Here is a 21,663-nt window from a genome sequence, read left to right as displayed (position 1 = left end):
ATCAAGTCTCGAGTCAAGTCTCAAGTCACAGTTCAGATAAATCAAGCAAGTCAAGTCAAGGGTTCACCCTAAGCAAGTCAAGTCGAGTCCTTATAAGTTTCAAGTCAAGTCAAGTCACAGTACTAAAGAGATGAACACACACACACACACACTGTCCTCTGTTTCTGACGTGCGCTCGGTGCGAAGCTCGATTTCAAAATCAAATATTTTTCTCCTCCTTGGTACAATTTTTTGGGGGGACGAAGCAGAGGGATCTTGAATCAGCCAGAAGGGGTTGTATTCGCTATAACAACCGCCTCGCTATACCTTATCCCGCTTATTACATGGCTACCTACTAAATAAATCAATAATTTGACACAAAATATTGATTTCAAAAGGAATGTATTGATTTTAAAACGATTGTATTGCTTCCTCTAAAGAAAATAGTCCATTCCGTCTCTGTTTAGAATCCTGCTGCGTCCATAGCAACGCGCAGTTTTTCATGGCAATGGTCTGTTATCAAGAAATAACACGCATTCTGCACTGGAATTCAGCCAATCCATGTAATAAGGGCTAATAATAACCTTATAAACTAATTATTGTGACTGAAAAACTGCTTAATATGTTATTACGCTGTAATTATTCTTGTCTGTATGAGTAAAAAAACAAAACTCTTCGAAATGTTTAGGTGCTAGTAATCACATTGGCGCCTCCATGTTAGCCTTTCATGCAGTAAAGTTAACTGTTATGGTGTAAGCACAATGCTTTTTAGTTTCCACACGCAGTCCACAAACACTTGAAAATGCGCACATTTAATACAGACATTATAGTCTACGTTTAATAATATACATGCCCGCTCATTTTAAGATGCCCATCAACATTAAAATTCAGGCTATGCCACTATTATAGTCAAATGCCCTTACATCTATTTACCAGACGTATTCAGTAATGATAATGGTCACATTTCTAACAAGAAAAAAATAAATAAATATGCAACTAAGGCCAAATTATGACAAACAAAATATTAATTCATTACATTAGTAACTTAATCGTTATAGATCTTAGTGAAACTGAATATAAAGAGATTACTTTCTTACCTTTCCTTGTGGTTCTTAAAATGACGAATGAAATTTGACGTTGTTGCATATTTTGCATCTGGCAAATCTTTTTTTATTCACACGGTCCAGTTAAAAGTCCTTGTATCCAAACGATACTATTTGTGGAGCTCGACTAACGTTACTGTCCGCCATGTTTGGCGCGGTTTGAATTGTGCAGCGTTAAAGTCACATACGCTGATGTCACAACATATAAAATAATTGTATTGCTGTTTGTTTATTATAAGTTCAAGTCATTGTCGAGTCTTCCACTTCAAGTCAAGTCAAGTCTCAAGTAACTTGTTCTCAAGTCAAAGTCAAGTCATTTTCATACTTTAATCCTGCAAGTCACAAGTCCTGAAAATTGTGACTTGAGTCAAGTCATGTGACTCGAGTCCCCCACCTCTGGCAGTACATAGCCGCTATCTGTTGTGGAGGTAAACTTAGTAAGAAACGTTAGTCAGTTTAACTGTGTCATTGTCATTCACAAATGACCAATTAATTATTAAAACGGCCAGTGGCAAAAGAGAATTTGTTCAGGATAGAGACGAGGCTATACTGACACCAAGCAGATTTACAGTTCCGTGGTGTAGTGGTTAATGACACAGCCTTTCATGTGGGCGATCCGGGTTTGAATCTCTAGGTGGCAACCCTTTCTATTACGGGCCGGCTGAACTAGGCTTGCCTGGTTTCTTGTTCTAAGAAGATTGGACTCTAACTGATATCAAAATTCATGTTGAATTAAATTATTTTAGAGGGCATATAAGCCAGAGAGTGTTGGAGAAAGCTGTTGCTGTTTGCTTGGTGGCTACAGTAAAGAAAGTAAAATTTTAAATGTAAATATGTCTGCAGTTCTACATGGCACATCTTTTTAACAACTTTAGCTGCAGTCCAATGATGTTCAGAACTCTAAATAATTTGTACCCATTGAAAACCTCTGTAATTTGATCAAGAAGAAGTTGTATGGTCACAAGCCATCAAACAAAGCTGAGCTACAGGCGTGGTATACAGTCACCCAACAGCAATGTGACAGACTGGTGGAGAGCATGCCAAGACGCATGAAAGTTGTGATTACAAATCAGGGTTACTTCCCCAAATATTGTTTTCTGAAATCTTCCTAAGTTAAAACATTAGTATTTTGTTGTTAAAATATTAATATGAAATTATTTTGACCAATTGTTATTTTCTACAAATAAATACTCTAAATGACAATATTTTTATTTGGAATTTGGCAGTAATGTTTTCAGTAGTTTATAGAATAAAACAAAACCGCTCAATTTACTCAAACACATACCTATGAATAGTGAACCCCGAGACACTGATTATTTTGCAGTGGTCTCTTAATTTTTTCCAGAGCTGTACTAAAGAATAGGACCTATTTCTTTCCAAAACTTCAAGGGATTTTTCATTGCAGAAATGACACTAGCTAATTCATTTGTTGTTGGGGCATCTTTTCATGGCATCTGAGACCCGCAGGATAATTCATAGCTGACTTGGGTCAAACAGAATCGCAAGGACATCGGAGAAGAGATCATAGATTCCACACCTGTAGCTGCACAGGGCAATGTAAAAACACAGGGCAAAGCAGTGCAGTTTGTCTTTTGCAGTTTAACACTCGACACTCAAATACCGTAGGAGTGGTTTTTCCCTATTGGGAACAGGAGCGACATTGGTCTAAAAACAAAATTATACATTTTATTCCAAATACAGTGTGTGTAATAACTGTGATTTTAAAGCAATTTCACCAGACTCATATGAAACTTGGAAGATGATCACAGTGCCAATAAAAACGAGTGACCTTCCTCACACTCTGTCCAAAGCCAGCTAGGAGGGGTAGAAGCTTTGTCAATTCATAACATGACTGTGTGGTTAGTGGCCCAATAGTAGTGGCCCATTAGTAAGATATGCAATTGTGGGGATGTAGTCTTTTACAGTTGTCTTTTACCTACAATATACTTTGTGTCTTTTGAACCCCGACGGGTGATGGTTCAGTCTTGTTTATAGAAGGACATGGGTATGAATAATTTTTAAGTTGAATCTTTAAGGTTAACTCTGAGAATGTTTTTATTATTTTTTTGAAGATTTTACCTTTTAAAATCTTAGACATTATTGTCTTCTAGGCTACCCTGCTGTCCCTAAATATAGAGAGAATCTAGAGAATTAGGCCTTCTTTCAATGTAGCAACTTTCAGTTGGCACAAATGCCAATATCTGTCCTCAGATGCACTTCTCGCTAAGCTGTTCTGCTTTCTCAACCCAGAAGTATTCATCAGAACATATGCGCTTGAAGGATAATGCATTCAACGGCAAACAACCGCAATTACATTTACAATGCAGAGGCTCACAGCAGAGACTTAACTGCCCAGTGCAGCTGAACAATTCTACTGTAATTCCTGTTAGGACACAATCCTCTGCTCCTTATCCTTATCTCCTTGTTTTGCAGATGCAGACCGGCAGGATGCCATCAACCTCTTTCTGCAGGTTTACCAGCCTTCAGACTCGAAGCCTCACTTGTGGGAGCTGCCTACAGACTTCTATCTGCACCAGAAGAACTCAATGGCACTGGCCCACGACAGGCGCAGGTATACACACACAGAAAGGTGTATTTTGTGAGAAGGGTGTATTTTGTCAATTTTAAGAATGTGTTACATCACCATGTTCTGTAATAAATCCCTCCCCATCAGAAAATCCACATAACAAGCCATTATTATTTTGTTCACTGTGTTTAGCCATGTTTCTAATCACAGCAGGCATTTTTATTGGATTCCCTGCTGTGATTAGAAAAAGGCAATTTTTATTTGATTATTTTCAAATGTTTCTCTTGCATAGTAATATACAGCCTTCACTTTCCCCACATTTATTTTTGTTATGGACTTAATTCATAATTATAAATAAATTGATTGATTTACACAATACCCCATAATTACAGCACAAAAACATGTTTTTTGAAATTGGTAACAATTGATTGGAGAGAAAAAAACTAAAATATCTAATTTACATAAACCAAACTGAACTCCGATGCATCCTGTAACCTTCGTTGAGATTAAGATCATCATTGAGATGTCTTTAGACGGTTGTTGGAGTCCATCAGTGGCAAATTCATTTGGAACATAAGAAAAAAGATGCTAAGATAACATGAATAGTAGTGGTGGGAGCGTCATGCTGTGGGGATGCTTCTCAGCACAAGGGCTATGAGACTGGTCAGGATTTAGTGTAGGATGAACTGAGCAAAATATAGAGAGCTCTTTAAAGAAAACCTGATTCAGAGCACACAAGGCCTCAGACTGGGGTAAAGATTCATCATTCAGCATGACTATGACCCAAAGCACTGAGCAAATCCAAACCTGGAGTGATTTCGAACAGGGTTCTTGTGGCTCCTTAAAAAATTTTAAAGGTCTTAAAATCAGTGAAATTAAGGTAATAAATTGTCTTAAATTTACCGTACATCTGCTGTAGGTATTACATATGAAGATGGTGCGTTGAAGGCTGATTGGTAAAATTTTCACACACTGTGACACGGCAGGTAAAATGTCTAATTTGTGCGTATTTGTTTTTGATTGTTTGAACTTAGAATTAGACAACAAGAGACTCTGCCATTAATATACGTTTTACGTTACATTAGCTAGCTAAAAACGTAGACATCTGGCTCTGTCATCTTTTTGTTGTTATTTGTAGTTGCCACTGCAGATAGGGATGAGCCAAGATGAGGAGATGCAAATTTAATGAAACATTTTTAGAGGAAGAAACGTTTTGGGGGTGGTTGGTGAGTACGAGGCAAGATGCAATTTGGAGGACCCTAGACCATGACATTAAGAGACTAGCAGAGCAACGCCACATATTGTGAGGAGAGTTTGGGGTGGTGTTACGAAATAATGCTGGGGTGATATTGAACGGCTTACGTAGGAGCTGCCTTACAGCCATTGAGCTTTCAGCATTGCCATCTGGTGGCAGCGACCAAGCTTCTCGAAATGCTGAGGTTCAATTATTGATGGGCTAAGCTCACGTTCATTCTGTCTTGTGAATTAACCTAAGAAATAGATTGGGGTCAGATTGGGTGTATTAATTAACAAGAAACCAGGCAAGCCTTGTTCAGTTAGCCCGCAATAGAAAGCTTTGCCCTATCGAGATCCCGGTTGCACACGTGGAAGGCTGTGTCGTTAACCACTACACCACAGAGCTGTACATTTGACAGGTGTCAGTATAGCCTCTTGTGTCTACCCTGAACAACTTTTCTTTTGCCACCAGAAGTTTTAATAGCTACTTGGCCATTCGTGAATGATATTGTTACAGTTAAACTGACTAACGTTTCTTACTAAGTTTACCTCCACCACAAATACCATCTATGAACTGTATGGCGTTTGCCACTGGCTGTTTTAACAGCGTATTAGTCAGTAATACGCTTTACCCAGTATCTACTAACTTACTGGAATAGTCATAACAATTGAGCAATTGCTAGTGAGTCTGCCAAAACTATTTCATTTCGTGGCATAAGAACATCTTTTTGTCTTTCATGGCAAAACAACAGACTTTTTTCTTTCATTCGTGAATTACATTTATACTGTAACTATCAATAAAGGTGACGATAACTATAAATGTGTTTGTCTATCTTGACCCAAAACACATGCACGGATGCATACTTCGAATATCCACCAGAAACAGTCGCAATATAACCGTAAACTGTTTTATTTCAGTCTTACTATAATGTAGATACTGAAGGTTTTAGTCAGCGAAGTTTTCATCTATACGGAATAATTCATAATTGGTACTTTGCTTTGCCTGTGAGGAGATATGAATGCAGGACCTATAGTTTACAGGCCTGCTTCTCTAACCACTACGCTATTTAACAAGGGGTAGTCAGTCAGGCACTCACTCTGTAAGAGACATTCGCTCTTCATGGCCGGCTCCACTTACGCGGTCCGGCAAATTTGATACAAATAATGGTAACTCATTTTGACCTATTATGTAAGGAACATTTTCAGATTTGCAGCATATGTTTGTTTCAACTCTCTGGGCTTCTGGCATTAATTTTGTCAGGCTGTTTTCTGGACTGATGTTTTTTGGAAGATGCCACTGGTCAGCTGATGCACCAACCTTGCTATGGTAAAAGTTGGATGATTGACAGCAAATGAATGATCATTGAAGTGGAGAAGTATAGGTTTTGTATGTTCCAGTTTACCCCTAAGAAAGACAATACCGTGAAGGAGCAACTTAATAATTGTAAAAAACTTAACAAGATATTTTAATTACCATTATTAACAAGACACCAGGCAAGCCTACACTTTTGCTTTATAAAGCACATTGAATTACTTCGATGTATGAGTTGTGCTATATAAATAAACGTGCTTGCTTGCTTACTTACACTGTAAAAATAAAAATGTAAAGAATACAATGTAAAAAAAACTGTAAAATGTACTCTTACAGAGTATTGTTGAAAGAAGAGCTGATGCAACACAGGTATACATGCCCTAGCCCCAACTTTTTTGAAACGTGTTGCTGACATCAAATTCAAAATGGCCATGTAATAACATTTCTCAGTTTCAACATTTGAAATATTGTCTTTGTACTATTTTTTAATATTATATTATAGGGATAAATTATTTAACTTGTACTTTGTACTGCCTTTCAAAAAACATGTATTCTGTTTGTAATTATGGGGTATTGCGTGTAGATTGATGGAAGAAACATAAATTGTATCAAATATATTTTCAGTCTATAACAATACAATGTGGAGAAAGTGAAGGAAATCTTTTTTGAAGTCACTGTATTCCTAATACCTAATCAAATTGCCAAATTATCCATGATCAAATGTTTTAAATACCCTCCTACGTGTTTTCCTTTCTGCTGACTTTGAAAGGGCTGGCGGGAGATCACTCAGACAAGATTACCAGCAGCGCCTGTGTTTCTCTAACAGCTTCTACAGCAAAGGGCTTACAGGGACTTACCTGCAGCACTGATGTGTGTTTACGTGTGTGTGCGTGTGCGTGCTTGTTTGTGTGTGCGCGCATGTGCGTGCATGTGTATGTGTGTGAGAGAGAGTGAGTGCTCCCACGCACAACCTTCTGAATGTATGGGTGCAAACGTGCATACGGCTGAGAGATGTGTACTGTATGCATATTGACCTTGGTGTAGAAATCTCTGCCACCATTGGTTATGAACTTTTGTATGTTTCAGAGCAGAGAAAGGGCCGGTCTTTTCTAGCCAGGAGAGTGGAAAGAATCCACGCTGAAAGGAAGCAATTATTTCCCAAACCGGCTAACCCTGGTTCATCTCACTGTATTGGCCTTGCATTCCAGCTCAACTTTTTTTATTTCCAGTTTTTATATTCCATCTGCAGTGCTGCGCCTTTCTTTCAAATGTTTTTTTAGTAGTCTCTGTCTCTCTCCTAGATGCCTCTGTTCACTTTTACTCTGTCCCTCTTTCTGCCTACCTTTTTCTCCATCTTATCCAGCCTTGCTCTGTTAGGATTCTTGTCAGTTCTATTGCTGGCCTATTGGCGGACTATTATTGCTGTACCCACTCCATCATTCAAAGGTTACAACAGCACTTTGATTATTATAAGAAATGAACATACCTGGCAACAGCTACTACCTAGGGTTGGGTATTCGAGAGCTCTGCAATAGATACATTTTTTATCAGTTATAATACATTAAATGTATTCATGGTAAACTTCATTGATAAATATTCACAGGTAAACTTCATTGATAAAGGCAACCCAGTTTTACAAGCCCCACAATTTCTTTGCTCCTATAACATTTATGGGGAAGAAAATAATCCTTGTATATAAAAAGTTTGTGCAACTACAGAATAGCTAGACCATAACGTAAACTGAAGTTAGAATATGGTGCACCAGAACAGGTACACATTTTTGAAAATTATTAGAGAGTAACTTGGGAGAGTTTGTTCTTAACCATATGGATGTGTAGTAAGACCTCACACCAAAATCAAAAGTAGGCACCAAAAAGAAAAAATATTTGTGGGGCCTTCTGTTTATTATGGGATTCACATTCAACTGTAGGTCATAACAGAATGGCACAGTCATAAAACAAAACATGGCAACAAATATTTTTTTTTTAACTGCCCCCTGTTCAAAAGTCTGCTTACCCTTAGTTCTTAATACTGTGTATTTCCCCCTTTAGCATCAATGACAGGGTGCCGTCTTTTGTAATAGTTGTCTATGAGGCCCAGAATTCTTGCAAGTGGTCTTGGCAAAATGCCTCCAGGTCATGCAAAGTCATTGGTCGTCTTGCATAAACCACACGTTTAAGATCGCCTAAGAGTGGCTCGATGATATTAAGGTCCGGAGACTGTGATGGCCACTCCAGAACATTCACCTTTTTCTGCTGTAACCACTGGAGGGTCAACTTGGCCTTGTGCTTAGGGTCATTCTTGTGCTGGAAAGTCCAAGAGCGTCCCATGCACAGCTTTCGTGCAGAAGAATCCAAATTGTCTGACAGTATTTTCTGATGACATGCTGCGTTCATCTTGTCATCAATCTTTACAAGATTCCCTGTGCCTTTAAAGCTCACACATCCCCAAAACATCAATGAGCCACCACCATGCTTCACAGTGGGGATGGTATTCTGTTCACCTCGAACAGGGCATTGACATTGCTGTAAATGAAATTCAAGATATCCATAGCTTTTCGCGCATACACTAACTCTGCAGTAGTCTGATGTTTTGCTTCACAACCACCAACGTTGTCAAAGAGTTGCAAAAGCCCCAGACACATGAATGTCATTTGCAATTGTGAACACCCGCACACAAATACATTTTACCCGCTTGAACATAACCTGCGATTATTAGGGCCACCAGCGATGGATTTTTAAAATGTAAATGAAATAAATAAACTGTGATTATACACCTGCACTCTGATCTTAAATTAATTGCGGTTAGCAGCCAATTATAACCAATAAAAACATTTTTCTGAGATGCAAAGCAAAAGCAGGATCACATGGCCTACCTGTATGGGTGGAGTTGAGGTGGCTTCGTCAAATGCAAATCATCATCCTTTGGCAGAGTGCTTCCCAATACCTTTTCTCCCCAAATATTGGACAATGGACTGAATATGAAAGTTGAATATATGTTGATCTGGTAGGGGGGTTGTCGGGCTGAGTCATAGTTTTTATTCTGGGCTACAGAAGGAAGATACTATTTTGGTGTGGATATGGAGAACCTTGAGGGGCCCAATCACAATGTCATGATATTGGTTTAAAGTTGACTAATCTAATTATTTGATTTTTCCTTTAGCTACACTTACTGGTGGTCTGAGGGGATTCTATCCTACCTACCTGTACCCTATGATGAAGGTAATTATTTGACACTTCTGGGTTGGAAAATAAAGTCTGTGACATAAATAAATAAATGAAATACCCTCTTGATTTGATGATGCGTGTCATTCTCTGTGAGAATACAAGTGAGGCATGTGTGTTTCCAGTTCCCTGTGAGGAGAATATGAAAAAGGTAGCAGTGAAGAGGGTGAACCGTTACGACGAGAGCACAGACACATACACGGAGTTCTTCAAACCCTACGAACTCACCTCCTTCGATGACACCTTTTGCATCTCCATGACCAACTCTGCACGGTACCCCAACCTTCACAACCGTTACTCTACTGTTCATGACGTTATATGGGTCACAGCTCAGTTGCTAACTATTTATTTTGTCAATTTTGCTACCCAAATACATATAACTTTCTTAATATACTTAACAGTATGTAGTGAATAAGTAAGCCCACTTTTTTTAATGTGAAAATTGGGAAGCATTGGTGACAAAAAAGTTTAGAACTGCAACGAATGACTGGTATATCTGATTTCCCTTTCTACTGCTCAACTGTTCTTAAAGAGGGCTGGACTAAGTTATAATTTGTTGTATAGGTCCTCAAAAAACAGACGACCTCACAGTGTAAAATGACTGACTGTTGCCCTTGTATTGACTGACAGCAATTGATCTTGAATATGTTTTTCCCTGGGGTCATAACATGGTGAATGTGTTCTCCGGGGAGAAGGGAGTTTATGCCAAAGACTGTGGGAGTGGATCCCAGCCCCTTCACGGTCCGCAAGCCAGAGGAGACGGGGAAATCTGCTGTTACTGGGTGAGTGTAACTTTTAGCGTACCATGTTCTGTTGTACACATGCTCTTGTGTGTGCGTCCAGATATTGCTATTGGAGCATTCGCATATTTCTGTCTCATTCTCATTGCTGAATGCACCCAGAAGCCACCGGCTCAAAAACATAAAAACAACACCAACTTTTTCCATTAGCTGACTCATTCATGTGCTCAAACACACACAAACACGCACTCACACACACTTGGAAGCCTTCCATAACACCTAATTGTTGAGCTAAAGGTTTGGGTTTTGGTATGTATATTTACCTAATGAGAATGTGCACGTTTTACTGACCTCACGTTAACCGTGTGTGTTTAATTTATTCATCCAAACAGAGTAACAACACTCACTAATTCATCATGAAGTGTCCGGTATCATTCTCTCACAGAGTGTTGTGTCCTTTAGGTAGCCAGGCTGCACTTGCCTCCATCTGTTGGAGAGTGACTCTATTCGAGTGCTTTGTTTACACCTGAGATTTGTCTGTGTCAGCAAGCCTCTAGCTGCCCTCTACCTTCTTCCCACCCCTGCCCTCCAGCTTAACCCCTTCCACACGTGCTGGTCAGTCTCAGCATCTCAGCTTTCTCTGCCAGTTCCAGGCATCTCTCATGCATTGTTTGTTTTCAACACCTTTACCGATGGCTAGAAGCACACTTTTCAAAAAACAAGTCATGACCTTCAAGGAACTTTCCATTGACCTCTGAGGTCATATGGTGTTGAAGCGTTGATCTGGGGAAGGTTATAAAAATCATTGCTGAAGCACTGAAAGTTCCCAGGAGCAACGTGGGCCCAACCATTGTAAAATGGAACATGTTAGTAACCATCCATACTCTTCCCAGAGCTGGTCGTCTGGCCAAACTAAGTATCCGGGTAAGAAGGGCCTTTCACAACTATCTCTGCAGTACTCAATCAGTCAAGCCTTTATGGTAGGGTGGCTATACAGAAGCCTCTCTGGGTAAAAGGCATGTAACACATCGTGTGGCGTTTGTCAAGTGGCACTTAAAGACACAGAGTATGAGGGGGGGAGGGAATCTGGTTTGATGAGTCAGAAAATGAAAGTATTAGGCTTGAATGCCAAGCGTTGCATCTGTCAAAAACAAAGTACTGCTCATTATCTTGCCAATACTGTCCCTGTGGTGAAGCATTGTGATGGGGGCATCATGCAGTGAGGATGCTTCTCAGCTGCAGGGACCATGAGATTGGTCAGGATTGAGGGAAGAATGAACGGAGCAAAATACAGGGAGGTAAAAACCTGATCCAGAGCGCACCAGACCTCAGACCAGGGGGGTGATTAATCTTTCAGCACGACAATGACCCAAAGCACACCGCCAAGAGATAACTGGAGAGACTTCAGGACAAGCATGTGAATGTCCTTGACCCAGCCAAAGCCTTGACTTAAACCTCATCGAACACCTGAAGTAAGAGCTGAAGATCGCTGATGCTCCCAATCCAATTTGACAGAGCTTGAGAGGATCTACAAGAAAAATGGGAGAAGCTGCCCAAAATCAGGTGCACAAAGCTTTATTTATTTTTTTACAGGGACAGTAATCAATGTTTTAGTACCCAGCCGGCTAATTTTCAACCGGATTCCCTGGGCAGGTGGCTTGCTGGTAGAGACAAAACCAAGAGAATACTCAAAGCTCTGATCGCCACCAAAGGCACTTTCACAAATTACTGAATAAAGGGTGTGAATACTTATGTGCTTGACATGTCAAAAAAATTATAATCTATAAATAGGCACACATTTTATCATTATGCAGTATTGTTTCAAACATTGATTGCAAAATATTCTACAATGCAACAGAATGTGGAGAGGCACTGTATTTACACATCAGTCTTCGATTTGTTTAATCTACTCAAGTGAAATGAAAAAATACCCATGCCACAATCACATGGTTCATTACCATTGAAATTATTGCATCACAATGCCAGGCACCCTTTGTGAGTGGATCCATTTGTTTACCAGTCTTAATGCAATGGCTATACATAACCACAGTTTCAGTTGGTTTTGATTTCCAAAACGTGTGTCCTACTGCTGTGTGTGTGTCTGTCTGTGTGTGTGTCTGTCTGTGTGTGTGTCTGTCTGTGTGTGTAGCTCTAAGAGTAGTAAGGAGGAGACGGTGCTGCAGAGAAAGACAGCAGCTAGTGCCCCCCCGCCCCCCAGCGAGGAACAGCTCTCCAGCAGCTCGGAGGACGACTCGGAGGATGACCGCGATGATGACGGATCGGTATCCCAGCGTTCTACCCCTGTGAAACTGCTCACGGAGTCTGGCGAGAGCGTCCGCACTCAGGAGGTACGGGATGACACGTACAAACACACAGAAACAGGTAGCAGACTTCAGAGTTCAATATCAGCCAACACGCCAAGTCATCCTCGGAAGAGGGACGGCACCAACGTGAGATTAAGGATTTGAGGGTTTCCGTCATTCAGTGTGGTGCCGCCGGGACCAATAAGTAATTCTCTGACAGCTTTGGTGAAGCACTCTAGTCTCTTCTTCAGAATGACTTTTCACTTTACTTACTCTTGCTCCCTTCTATTTTGGTGTGTGTGACCTTCTATCACTTCCACTCTTTCTCCCTTCCTCATTCTTTCTCCCTGTCTTTCTCTGGCCAAATTTCGGAGATGACCTCAAAGAGTTAAGTTATTGTCTGGGGCAGTAATGATCGTATAATCAATCAGATTATGAAATCTCTTTTGAAAATGGTTTTATAATGTTTTTTTCAAACTCCCCAGGATAGTTGGGATTGGTTTGACCTGATGTTTATTTTTTGACTGTAGTGCAGTATGTTCAAGACCAGGTGTCAAACTGGTTCCACGGAGGGCCGAGTGTCTGCAGGTTTTTGGTTTTCTTTTAAATTGGTTCCAAGTTCAGACCTAAACAACCAGGTGAGGGTAGAGTCTAACCAATTAGTGACCTAATTAATCAATTAAGTTCAAGGGGAGAGAAAAAACCTGCAGACACTCTGCCCTCTGTGGAACCAGCTTGATGCCATTGTTCAAGACTGTAAATGCCAGTGTTAGAAGAAAAGCTTTAGAATTGCTATGTACCCCTATGTCCATTTTAACCAGATACAATAACAGTTGGTTTTTCTGACACATTGTACCATTAAGATTGCATTGGAGTGAATCACGAAAATCCCTTTTTCCTACGCGAACATGTGCCCTCCACAACAAAATCGAGCGCTCTCGTCCCTCGAGTGTGACTCAAGGTCTCTGTCCGTGTTGCTATGACAACCAGCCTGCCTGAATATTCTCCATAGTGAGAGCAGAGGGGGAGTCACTGGGAGTCATATTTTGAACAGGATGGCATATAACTGCTGCTGTGCACGTGTTCTATTCTGCAGCCTATTCCCTGTGTAGTGCCCTAGTTTTGACCAGAGCCTTGTGTTTCTTCAGAAGGGTTTGACCTTTCACTCTGTTTTCTGCTCCACATTTACCTCACACAGAGCCCCAGCCTAAAGGCAACCCAGTAGGAAAATATAGCATGCGCACTCATGAATAGATGGCCGAACAAATATCAACGAAGAAAAGCGGTCCCTTCAATGGGGCTAATTTTCAAGAGCTGATACCCAGATTATCAACGACCTGTTGCCATAGCAAGGAGTCTGTTTCCCACATTGGTCGTTGTCGTCTGTAATGTGGGTGTGTGAAAACGGTAACCCTCGTTGAGTGAAGACGCAGTGAGGTTAGCGGCAGTCAATCATTTTTCCCCCCCAAGTGATGACAATCTGCCACGAAACACTCTACAATTGAGAGTAATGGCTTTCTCCGTTTTAAAGTCTTGAAAGAAGCATTTAAGCGGAGGGCCATTTCTTGCTGTCTACATGTCCGTTACCACAGGGATAACCTCTCATCTCCGCCTGTCAACACGTGAGGACAGAGCTGGCGATGGAGAATGCAAGGGAAAGAGTGGGATAGAGAGGCTGAGGAAAGGACAGAGAACGAGAACGATCGCCTTGCACCACTGACCTTATTTTCAGTCACGTGTAAATTTGCATGCTTCTAGATGTCTGCACGCCTTCGAACACCTATGTTAATTTGCCTCCTGCCATGGCTTTTCTGATTCATTCTATGTTCTCCCACCAGAATCTGTCCTGCAAGGGTTACTCATCCTGACATTCCTGACATAGAAAAACAGCAAAAAAGCCAATGAATTAAAGATTTTTTGTAAATCAGCAGCTCTCTGGTTTTCTTCCTGCTTATGGTTTTGGGTCTGTTGTGTAGCCCGGAGGTGGTCATGAATATTTTGGGGCGGACTGTTAGCTGTTTGCTCACGTGTCGACGCCGCACACACACAAACCACTGTCTCGTGTCGCTGCCTGTCAGCTTGTCCCCAAGACTGGATTACAGTGTCACCAGAAAAGCGAAATACTGATAAAATATTTAAACATCTGATCATTACCTTGCAGCTTTCTGTGTGATTACACACACTAACTCAGTATTTGCCCCTCTTTTTGCGTGGGCACTTGTTTCTGTGTGTTTGCACAGCTTTACTCTGGTTTTCAGTCGCATCACTCCACTTCCAATTGTCTCTTCTCTTGGGCTCAATCCATGGGGCCAGACTGAATCAATACACTGAGTGGAAATTCAAATGCGTTGTGTTACACCTGTCTCTGACCAATCGCCTTAGTATGAGGAGGCGTGACGCATTTATGCATGCCTTTCTAACACCTCTGCATGGAAGCCAACCCACCACCTCAAGCTCAACCTTGATAAGACAGAGATGCTCTTTCTCCGGGAAAATGCTAGACTGCTCCAGCCCCCTTAAGCATGCAAGTTGAGTGTGTGGTGTACACTTCATCTCTATTGTGGTTCAAATTGAGTCTCGTTGTGATAATCACAGCTGTGATTCTACACAGGACTTTCTGGAGCATCCCATGAAAGAGACCTATGGACTCAACCTGGCCGTACTCCCTGCAGAGGACGACATGCTCATATATGAGAGGTAAGACCACACACAGACCGTGAAAAATGGTCTCTCCATTTCCAGGTAAGTCTATGATAGTTGACAGTATGCAATACAAATCTTTAATCTGCTGTTCCTGGGCATCAATTGTCAGCCTGAGATCTAGTTCAGTGGAGACATAACTGTTAAAAGCATGTCATGATGGAGCCACATATAGTTGCCTTGTGGTAAGTGTTCCCTAAGAGATGAATGGGACTGATCTCCCAGCAGACCAGTCAGTCTGTCAGCAAATTGTCCGTTTAATTGTACTCTTTTTCTCTGAAATTATAATCAGGATGTAAACTGCCATGACCTAAGGCAAGATGGGAACAGGCCTTCTCACGTCACTGTTGGCGCTCTGGTTATTAGGTTGATTATGAAAAGGACTCCACCAATTGGAGCTTGTTTGGTGGAGAACAGCACACCAGAGCCCATCTTTGTTTCCTTTTCTCCCCCTTCCCACCCTGCTCTACCATTAACGTGCAGCCACTGTTCGTTCTTGAACACTCTGTCCAACCAACCGTTTGGGTTGTTTGCTAGTCCACATAACAATACCCACCCCATACCAGTTTCCCGCCCACAGACTCTCAAAGGACTGTGGGTAATTGGAGTAATGCCTGCTGAGTGCAGCAAGGTGTGACCCAGTCCACACGCCCTCTTAGCTCCTCATTCAAAGTTAATAACACGGCTAATGAATACTGATGAAAACACTCAACAGCTAATGTCACATGCTGTGGAAGGATGGAAATGGCTAGGCCAGGGACCCTCAATCATAAGGACCGAAAGGGAAGGCCTGGTTTTAATGACAAGACGCGTCATTCACCCCAGTTTAACTGGAATTGGCTAGAGAAGATGTGATATACTGCTTAAGGGAAAACTTGCAATTGATCATAGTGTAAGAATTGGGGTTATATTTTGCATTTGGCATTACAGGTTAAGGTTAGTAGTTAGGGCTAGGTTAAGTTTAAGCATTGGGTTTGTAAGGAACCTGAATTCTTCTCAGCACATTGTCTAACTCCACTCTTTCCTCTCTAGCTATACTGTCAAACACACATACAATAAAAAACTTACCAGTGTTAATGTCTGAACAGCATACAATAAATACCACACTAATATTAATGTCTGAACATGCATATAATAAATACCACACCAGTATTAATGTCTGGAGTCCATATATGACATTTTAGTCATTAGCTCAACACTCTTATCCAGAGTAGCATATGAATAATTGCATGAATTTCGTCACTTTGGCACACATTTTATGAAAAGGTGGGAAGGGGGGGGGGGGGGGGGGTGAGAAAGTCATCTTGGAAGCTGTGGATAAGTAGGTGGCCATGATGACATGTGAGCCAGATTGGAAATGTAGCCACCACATCAGGGTTGCCACACGTACCATTGAGATAACTGCCATGGGATCTCTGGTGACTACAGAGAGTCAGCACACCCGTTTAGTGCCCCGTCTGAAATACAATGTCATGTCCTGTTCACTGCCCTGGTGCATTGTGTCTTTAGTCAGATCATGTATATAATCCCCATGTACCACGTCAGACTGTATGGTTTAGTGGCCACCATGGACTGGATATAAACACAGCGAGGTAGCTCTTGTAAAGTCATCTTGTCCTCAACAGACAAGTCGTTCCTTTGAAGCTTTTATCCTATTTCCCTCTGTCCTTCTGATTCTCAACCACTTCAGTATCACGTGTCAGTGGGGATAAACACAGCCATTGTATACTGCTGGGCGCTATTATAGGAAGAACATTTCATGTCACCTTACTTTTAACATAAGCATGACTTGAAGGCACCCTATACGTTTTATTTTTTACGTCTTATTTACTGTAAAGTAGCACTTTTGATCATAGTCTTATGATACCATTCTTCTGCAACCACTGTTTTCGGTTTGAGTTTTTTACTCATTCCTTATATTCACACTCTTTGTGGTGATCTGCAGTTTAAGCAGGTGTTTGTCCATGTGTGTTGTCCTACAGGTTTGCCCATCTGGGCCAGAACCAGCACAAGGTGGAGAGAACGGAACCGTCAGCTCTGGAGAATGCCATCAATGTGTAAGTCTATCCTGGAACACACACGGACTTACACTATTTCTTTGTAATCTGACAGCCACAGATAGCAGCTTTTTTTTAACACCTCTGGATAAACCGAAAAAAAGAGTGGTTCCAAAGTGGCTTGTGTGCCACATTTCTTAACACTCTTCTTATTTCTAATCCACATCTTCACTGTCTCTCGCACCCTCTGTCTCTCTTTTGCTCTCTCTCTCTCGCTCTGTCTCTCGCTGCCCCTCTGTCTTTATCATGCAGTGAAATAAAATGTACATTGTTGCGACTTAAAGGAGTTGTCCTCCAGCAAACTGAGAAATGAATCTTGCACTCTCACTTCATGTTGAATATAGTGAATAGGGAGTGTGCATGTGACATGCATGTCTGTTTTGGCTTTGGTTGGTGAGAAAAATTGGTGTTGGAAGTTTTAGGTGTGTGAGCGTGTGGGTGTCTGTCAGTTACATCACTCTGAAAGCCTGCAGTCTTCACTGTCATTGGCCATGGATTCAGGTTAATGAGTTCACTCTATCAAACCTTTCCTAATTACTTCCCAAATCCATCTCTTATTAGTGAGAGAATGTTAATTAGATCTGTGTGTCAGAGGTGAAAGGGGGTTTTCTAATGGTTCAGTCCCTCTTTAGCCTCTCCCACTCCCACATTCTAAGTGGCCTTCTGTTTTTGCTGCGCGTAACAAAGAAGCCTTTCTGCACTCTGGGAGACACACACATTTAAGGAAGTGTACGTGACTGAGACTGCGAAACATCAAGGCCACCAGCCCACAACCATACCCAACCCTCTCAGGGAGGGGCCGGTATTTAGAGGGTGACAACAGTACACAAACATTTAATTGGGCCAGTCCCTCATTCAGGGAAAGCCCGTAGGAGATAAACCCCTAGCTGTTTCAGTACCCTCGCTGCATCGCCACTGCATCGCCATTTGCCACCTTTCCGATGCATATTCTGTTACTGGATGTTATTGGGTCTACAACCAACATTTTAATATTAAATCAGAGGTCCACGAGGGAACAAATAAGACAAATTAAGGATACATATTTAAGTGGCCGTATGTAAGATTTTCACTGTATTACTACCATGGATACAAGCATACTGTAGATGACTAGAAGACATCTGCATTTAATGATTTAAGTAAATGTTTGAAATAAAACTTTGGGGATGCTACATAAAATGTGAATAAAATTTGCATGCAAATAAAATTCCTATTTTTAATTGGAAATAGTACAAAAACAACATATCAAATGTTGAAACTTTTTTTTTGGGGGGGGGGGTACATTTTGAATTGGATGCCAGCAACACGTTTCAGAAAGGATATGACAGGGCCATGTTTACCACTGTGTTGCATCACTTCTTTTTTAACCACTACTCTGTAAGCGTTTGGGAACTGAGGAGAAAGATTGCTGTAGTTTTGAAAGTGATATGTATTTCCATTCTTGCTTGATATAGGATTTCAGCTGCTCAACTGTTCGGAATCTCTTTTGTCGTATTTTTCGTTTCATAATGCGCCATGTTTTCAATGGGTGACAGGTCTGGACAGCAGGCAGGCCAGTTAAGCAGCCACACACTTACTACGGAGCCATGCTGTTGTAATACAGTTGTGCACATAAGTTTGCATACCCTGGCTGAACATTTTTGCATTGATTTTGAAAATATGACTGATCATGCCAAAGAACTGTCTTTTATTTATGGATAGTGATCATATGAAACCATGTACTGAGCTGAGCTGGACCCAAGAAATGAAATAATATAGTTCAAACACCCCTAAACTGAACATGCCTGCCTCAAGAACCGCTTGGCTAACTACTAACCAATACAAAAATACAGTGCGTGGTCCGTTCAGTTCTAACTAGTGTTTTTAGACCTAGTTTTCCTACGGGTTGTGTATGCCCAAGGGCGACTTGCTATAAAACCCCTTTTCCCAGGGTCACAGGGACAAAAAAAAAAAAAAGGTTGAACAAGGACTAAACAACAAACAATTGACTAGACAAAACAAAACATGACAGCAATACATACATGAAACAGGACAAAGTGAGATGTATGTGCTAAACTAAGTGATGTATGAATGAAAGTGTCTGTCTATCAAAAAGGGTGTGTATCTCAAGAGTGTCTATGTCCATGTGGGTAAAGCAAAAGAGTCTCTCTGGGAGAACCAACTGACTGGGTTTTTAAACCAGGGATGTGTGATGCGATTGGGTCAGGTGGTGCAATTAGGAGAGGTGTCCACTGATTGGTCCACCTCAGCAGTAAGGCGATGCACTCATGACTGCCAGGTGGGAAACACCAACAAGCACAATCAGGAACATAAGGGACACCTGGGGAAACGGCAGGAGGGGAAAACACAAACGCACATACAGGATACCTGCATGCGTAACACTGTGTATAAATAGTCAATGATTTTGTTAGCTCTCACGTGGATGCACTGTGCAGGATAGATACTGAGCCATGGGGAGCAGAAAAGAACTGTCTAAAAACCTGCATAACAAGATAATGGAACTTTATAAAGATGGAAAAGGATATAAAAAGATATCCAAAGCCTTGCAAATGCCAGTCAGTACTGTTCAATCACTTATTAAGAAGTGGAAAATTCGGGGATCTCTTGATACCAAGCCAAGGTCAGGTAGACCAAAAAAATTTCAGGCAAAAAAGAATTGTTCGGGGTACAAAGAAAAACTCTCAGGTAACCTCAGGAGAAATACAGGCTGCTCTGGAAAAATACGGTGTGTTTGTTTCAAGAAGCACAATACAACGATACTTGTGTGGTCGAGTTGTCAGAAAGAAGCCTTTACTGCTCCATAGCCACAAAAAAGCCTGGTTCCAATATGCCGGACAACACCTTGACACGCCTCACAGCTTCTGGCACACTGTAATTTAGAGTGACGAAACCAAAATAGTGCTTTATGGTCACAACCATTAGCGCTATGTTTGGAGAAGGGTCAACAAGGCCTATAGTGAACAGAATACCATCCCCACTGTGAAGAATAGTGGTAGCTTGCTGATTTTTTCAGGGTGTGTGAGCTCTAAAGGCATGGGGAATCTTGTGAAAATTGATGGCAAGATCAATGAAACGTTATCAGGTAATACTGGCAGACAAATTGCATTCTTCTGCACGAATGCTGAGCATGGTACGCTCTTGTACTGTCCAGCATGACAATGACCCTAAGCAGAAGGCCAAGTTGACCCTCCAGAGGTTACAGCAGAAAAAGGTGAAGGTTCTGAAGTGGCCATCACAGTCTCCTGACCTTAATAATGACCTGGAGGCATTTTGCCAAGACAAATAGGCAGCTATACCACCTGCAAGAATTTGCCTCATAGCGTCTATGGACTTTATTGCTTTTGGCTCTGGACGTTTTGACAGCTTATCCTGTAGCATCGGGAAGGACACTTCTAGACCACAACCACTCGCTGTTCATTCAAATAAACTTACCCACTAATCCATAACCCTGATTGTTACCCAAATGCATATGTTTACCTTAAAATTCAGGTATTATCAGTTGAAAATTACCTTGTTACTTGTGGAGACTGGCAAAATATTTTTTAATTTTCCTTGCGTTACTACCCTAGTTTATTTGGACTTATAGTAAAAGGTGAACATGTAGACACCTGCAGGCACTAACTCTCGGAAGCAGGGATAGTTATCTCCTCTTCCCTATGACTCACGTGTTTGCGATATGATTGATAGTTTAACCCCTCATGGAGGGACACGTGTTGTCCTTGGTGGGAGCACACTGTTTGATGCTGTTAGCGAAGCATCTACACAAAGCTGGCCAGGCCTGTGTTCTCTACCGAGCTCTGGTCAACTACGCCTGGCGGCCCCCAGCGTGAGTGGCTAGGGAAACATTACCCTTTATTGGCCCCTGTCTTTCTCCAACTCATGCTTTTTGTCCCTTTATCCCCTCCTGCCTTCTCTCTCATGTCATGTCCACGGGTTCAGCAGGTGTGCTTGCTATTACATAACAAGTGTATTCTCAGGCATGTTACCCATCCTCCAAACATGTTTTTCTTGTTTTTTTAACCCCTCTTTTGTTTTATTCTGACTACATTGTTTTGGATTGGCTTTTTCTTATCTGTTCAACCCATCATGCGTTGGTTTAGGTGAATGGAAACAACAAAAAGAAGAGACAAACAAATAATTGGCTGATTGTTGGGAAGAGCAGAGTGTGCCAGAAAGGTCATGTCTTTATTTGCAATATGTGCTTGTGTGTCTGGATGTTCACCTCACATGTGCTTGATTTCAGGAACTGGCCTTCAGGTTCCATTTTTCGCTCCTCAGCTACCACTGTGCCACTCTTTAACTGTCAGTTCAATACAATTCTAAGCCGGTTTGATGTCTTTAACACTCTATACAGCAAGTATACAGTATATACACTACTGTTCAAAAGTTTGGGGTCACTTAGACCATTAAAATATTATCAAATTGATCAGAAATACAGTGTAGATATTGTTAATGTTGTAAGTGACTTTACCTTAAGTTAAGTAA

General features: G+C 41.2%; 1 protein-coding gene across 4 annotated transcripts in view; it reads left to right on the top strand.

Annotated features, from left to right (window-relative positions):
- fig4a (FIG4 phosphoinositide 5-phosphatase a) overlaps window positions 1-21,663 on the top strand; it is a 71,474-nt gene that overhangs the window by 43,419 nt on the left and 6,392 nt on the right. For 2 of the 4 annotated variants that reach the window (XM_020056278.3, XM_029114442.2), the window contains exons 17-23: window positions 3,516-3,654; window positions 9,320-9,378; window positions 9,507-9,654; window positions 10,077-10,163; window positions 12,271-12,469; window positions 15,036-15,121; window positions 17,107-17,181. In XM_020056278.3, the coding sequence (XP_019911837.2) occupies window positions 3,516-3,654; window positions 9,320-9,378; window positions 9,507-9,654; window positions 10,077-10,163; window positions 12,271-12,469; window positions 15,036-15,121; window positions 17,107-17,181 (793 nt within the window). The other 2 variants (XM_034287807.1, XM_034287808.1) reach the window with 2 other exon arrangements.

This window comes from Esox lucius, chromosome 18 (genome assembly GCF_011004845.1).
Source record: "Esox lucius isolate fEsoLuc1 chromosome 18, fEsoLuc1.pri, whole genome shotgun sequence".
NCBI lineage: Eukaryota > Metazoa > Chordata > Actinopteri > Esociformes > Esocidae > Esox > Esox lucius.
The sequence above is the reverse complement of the archived record's forward strand: the minus strand, read 5'-3'. Positions and strand labels throughout refer to the sequence as shown.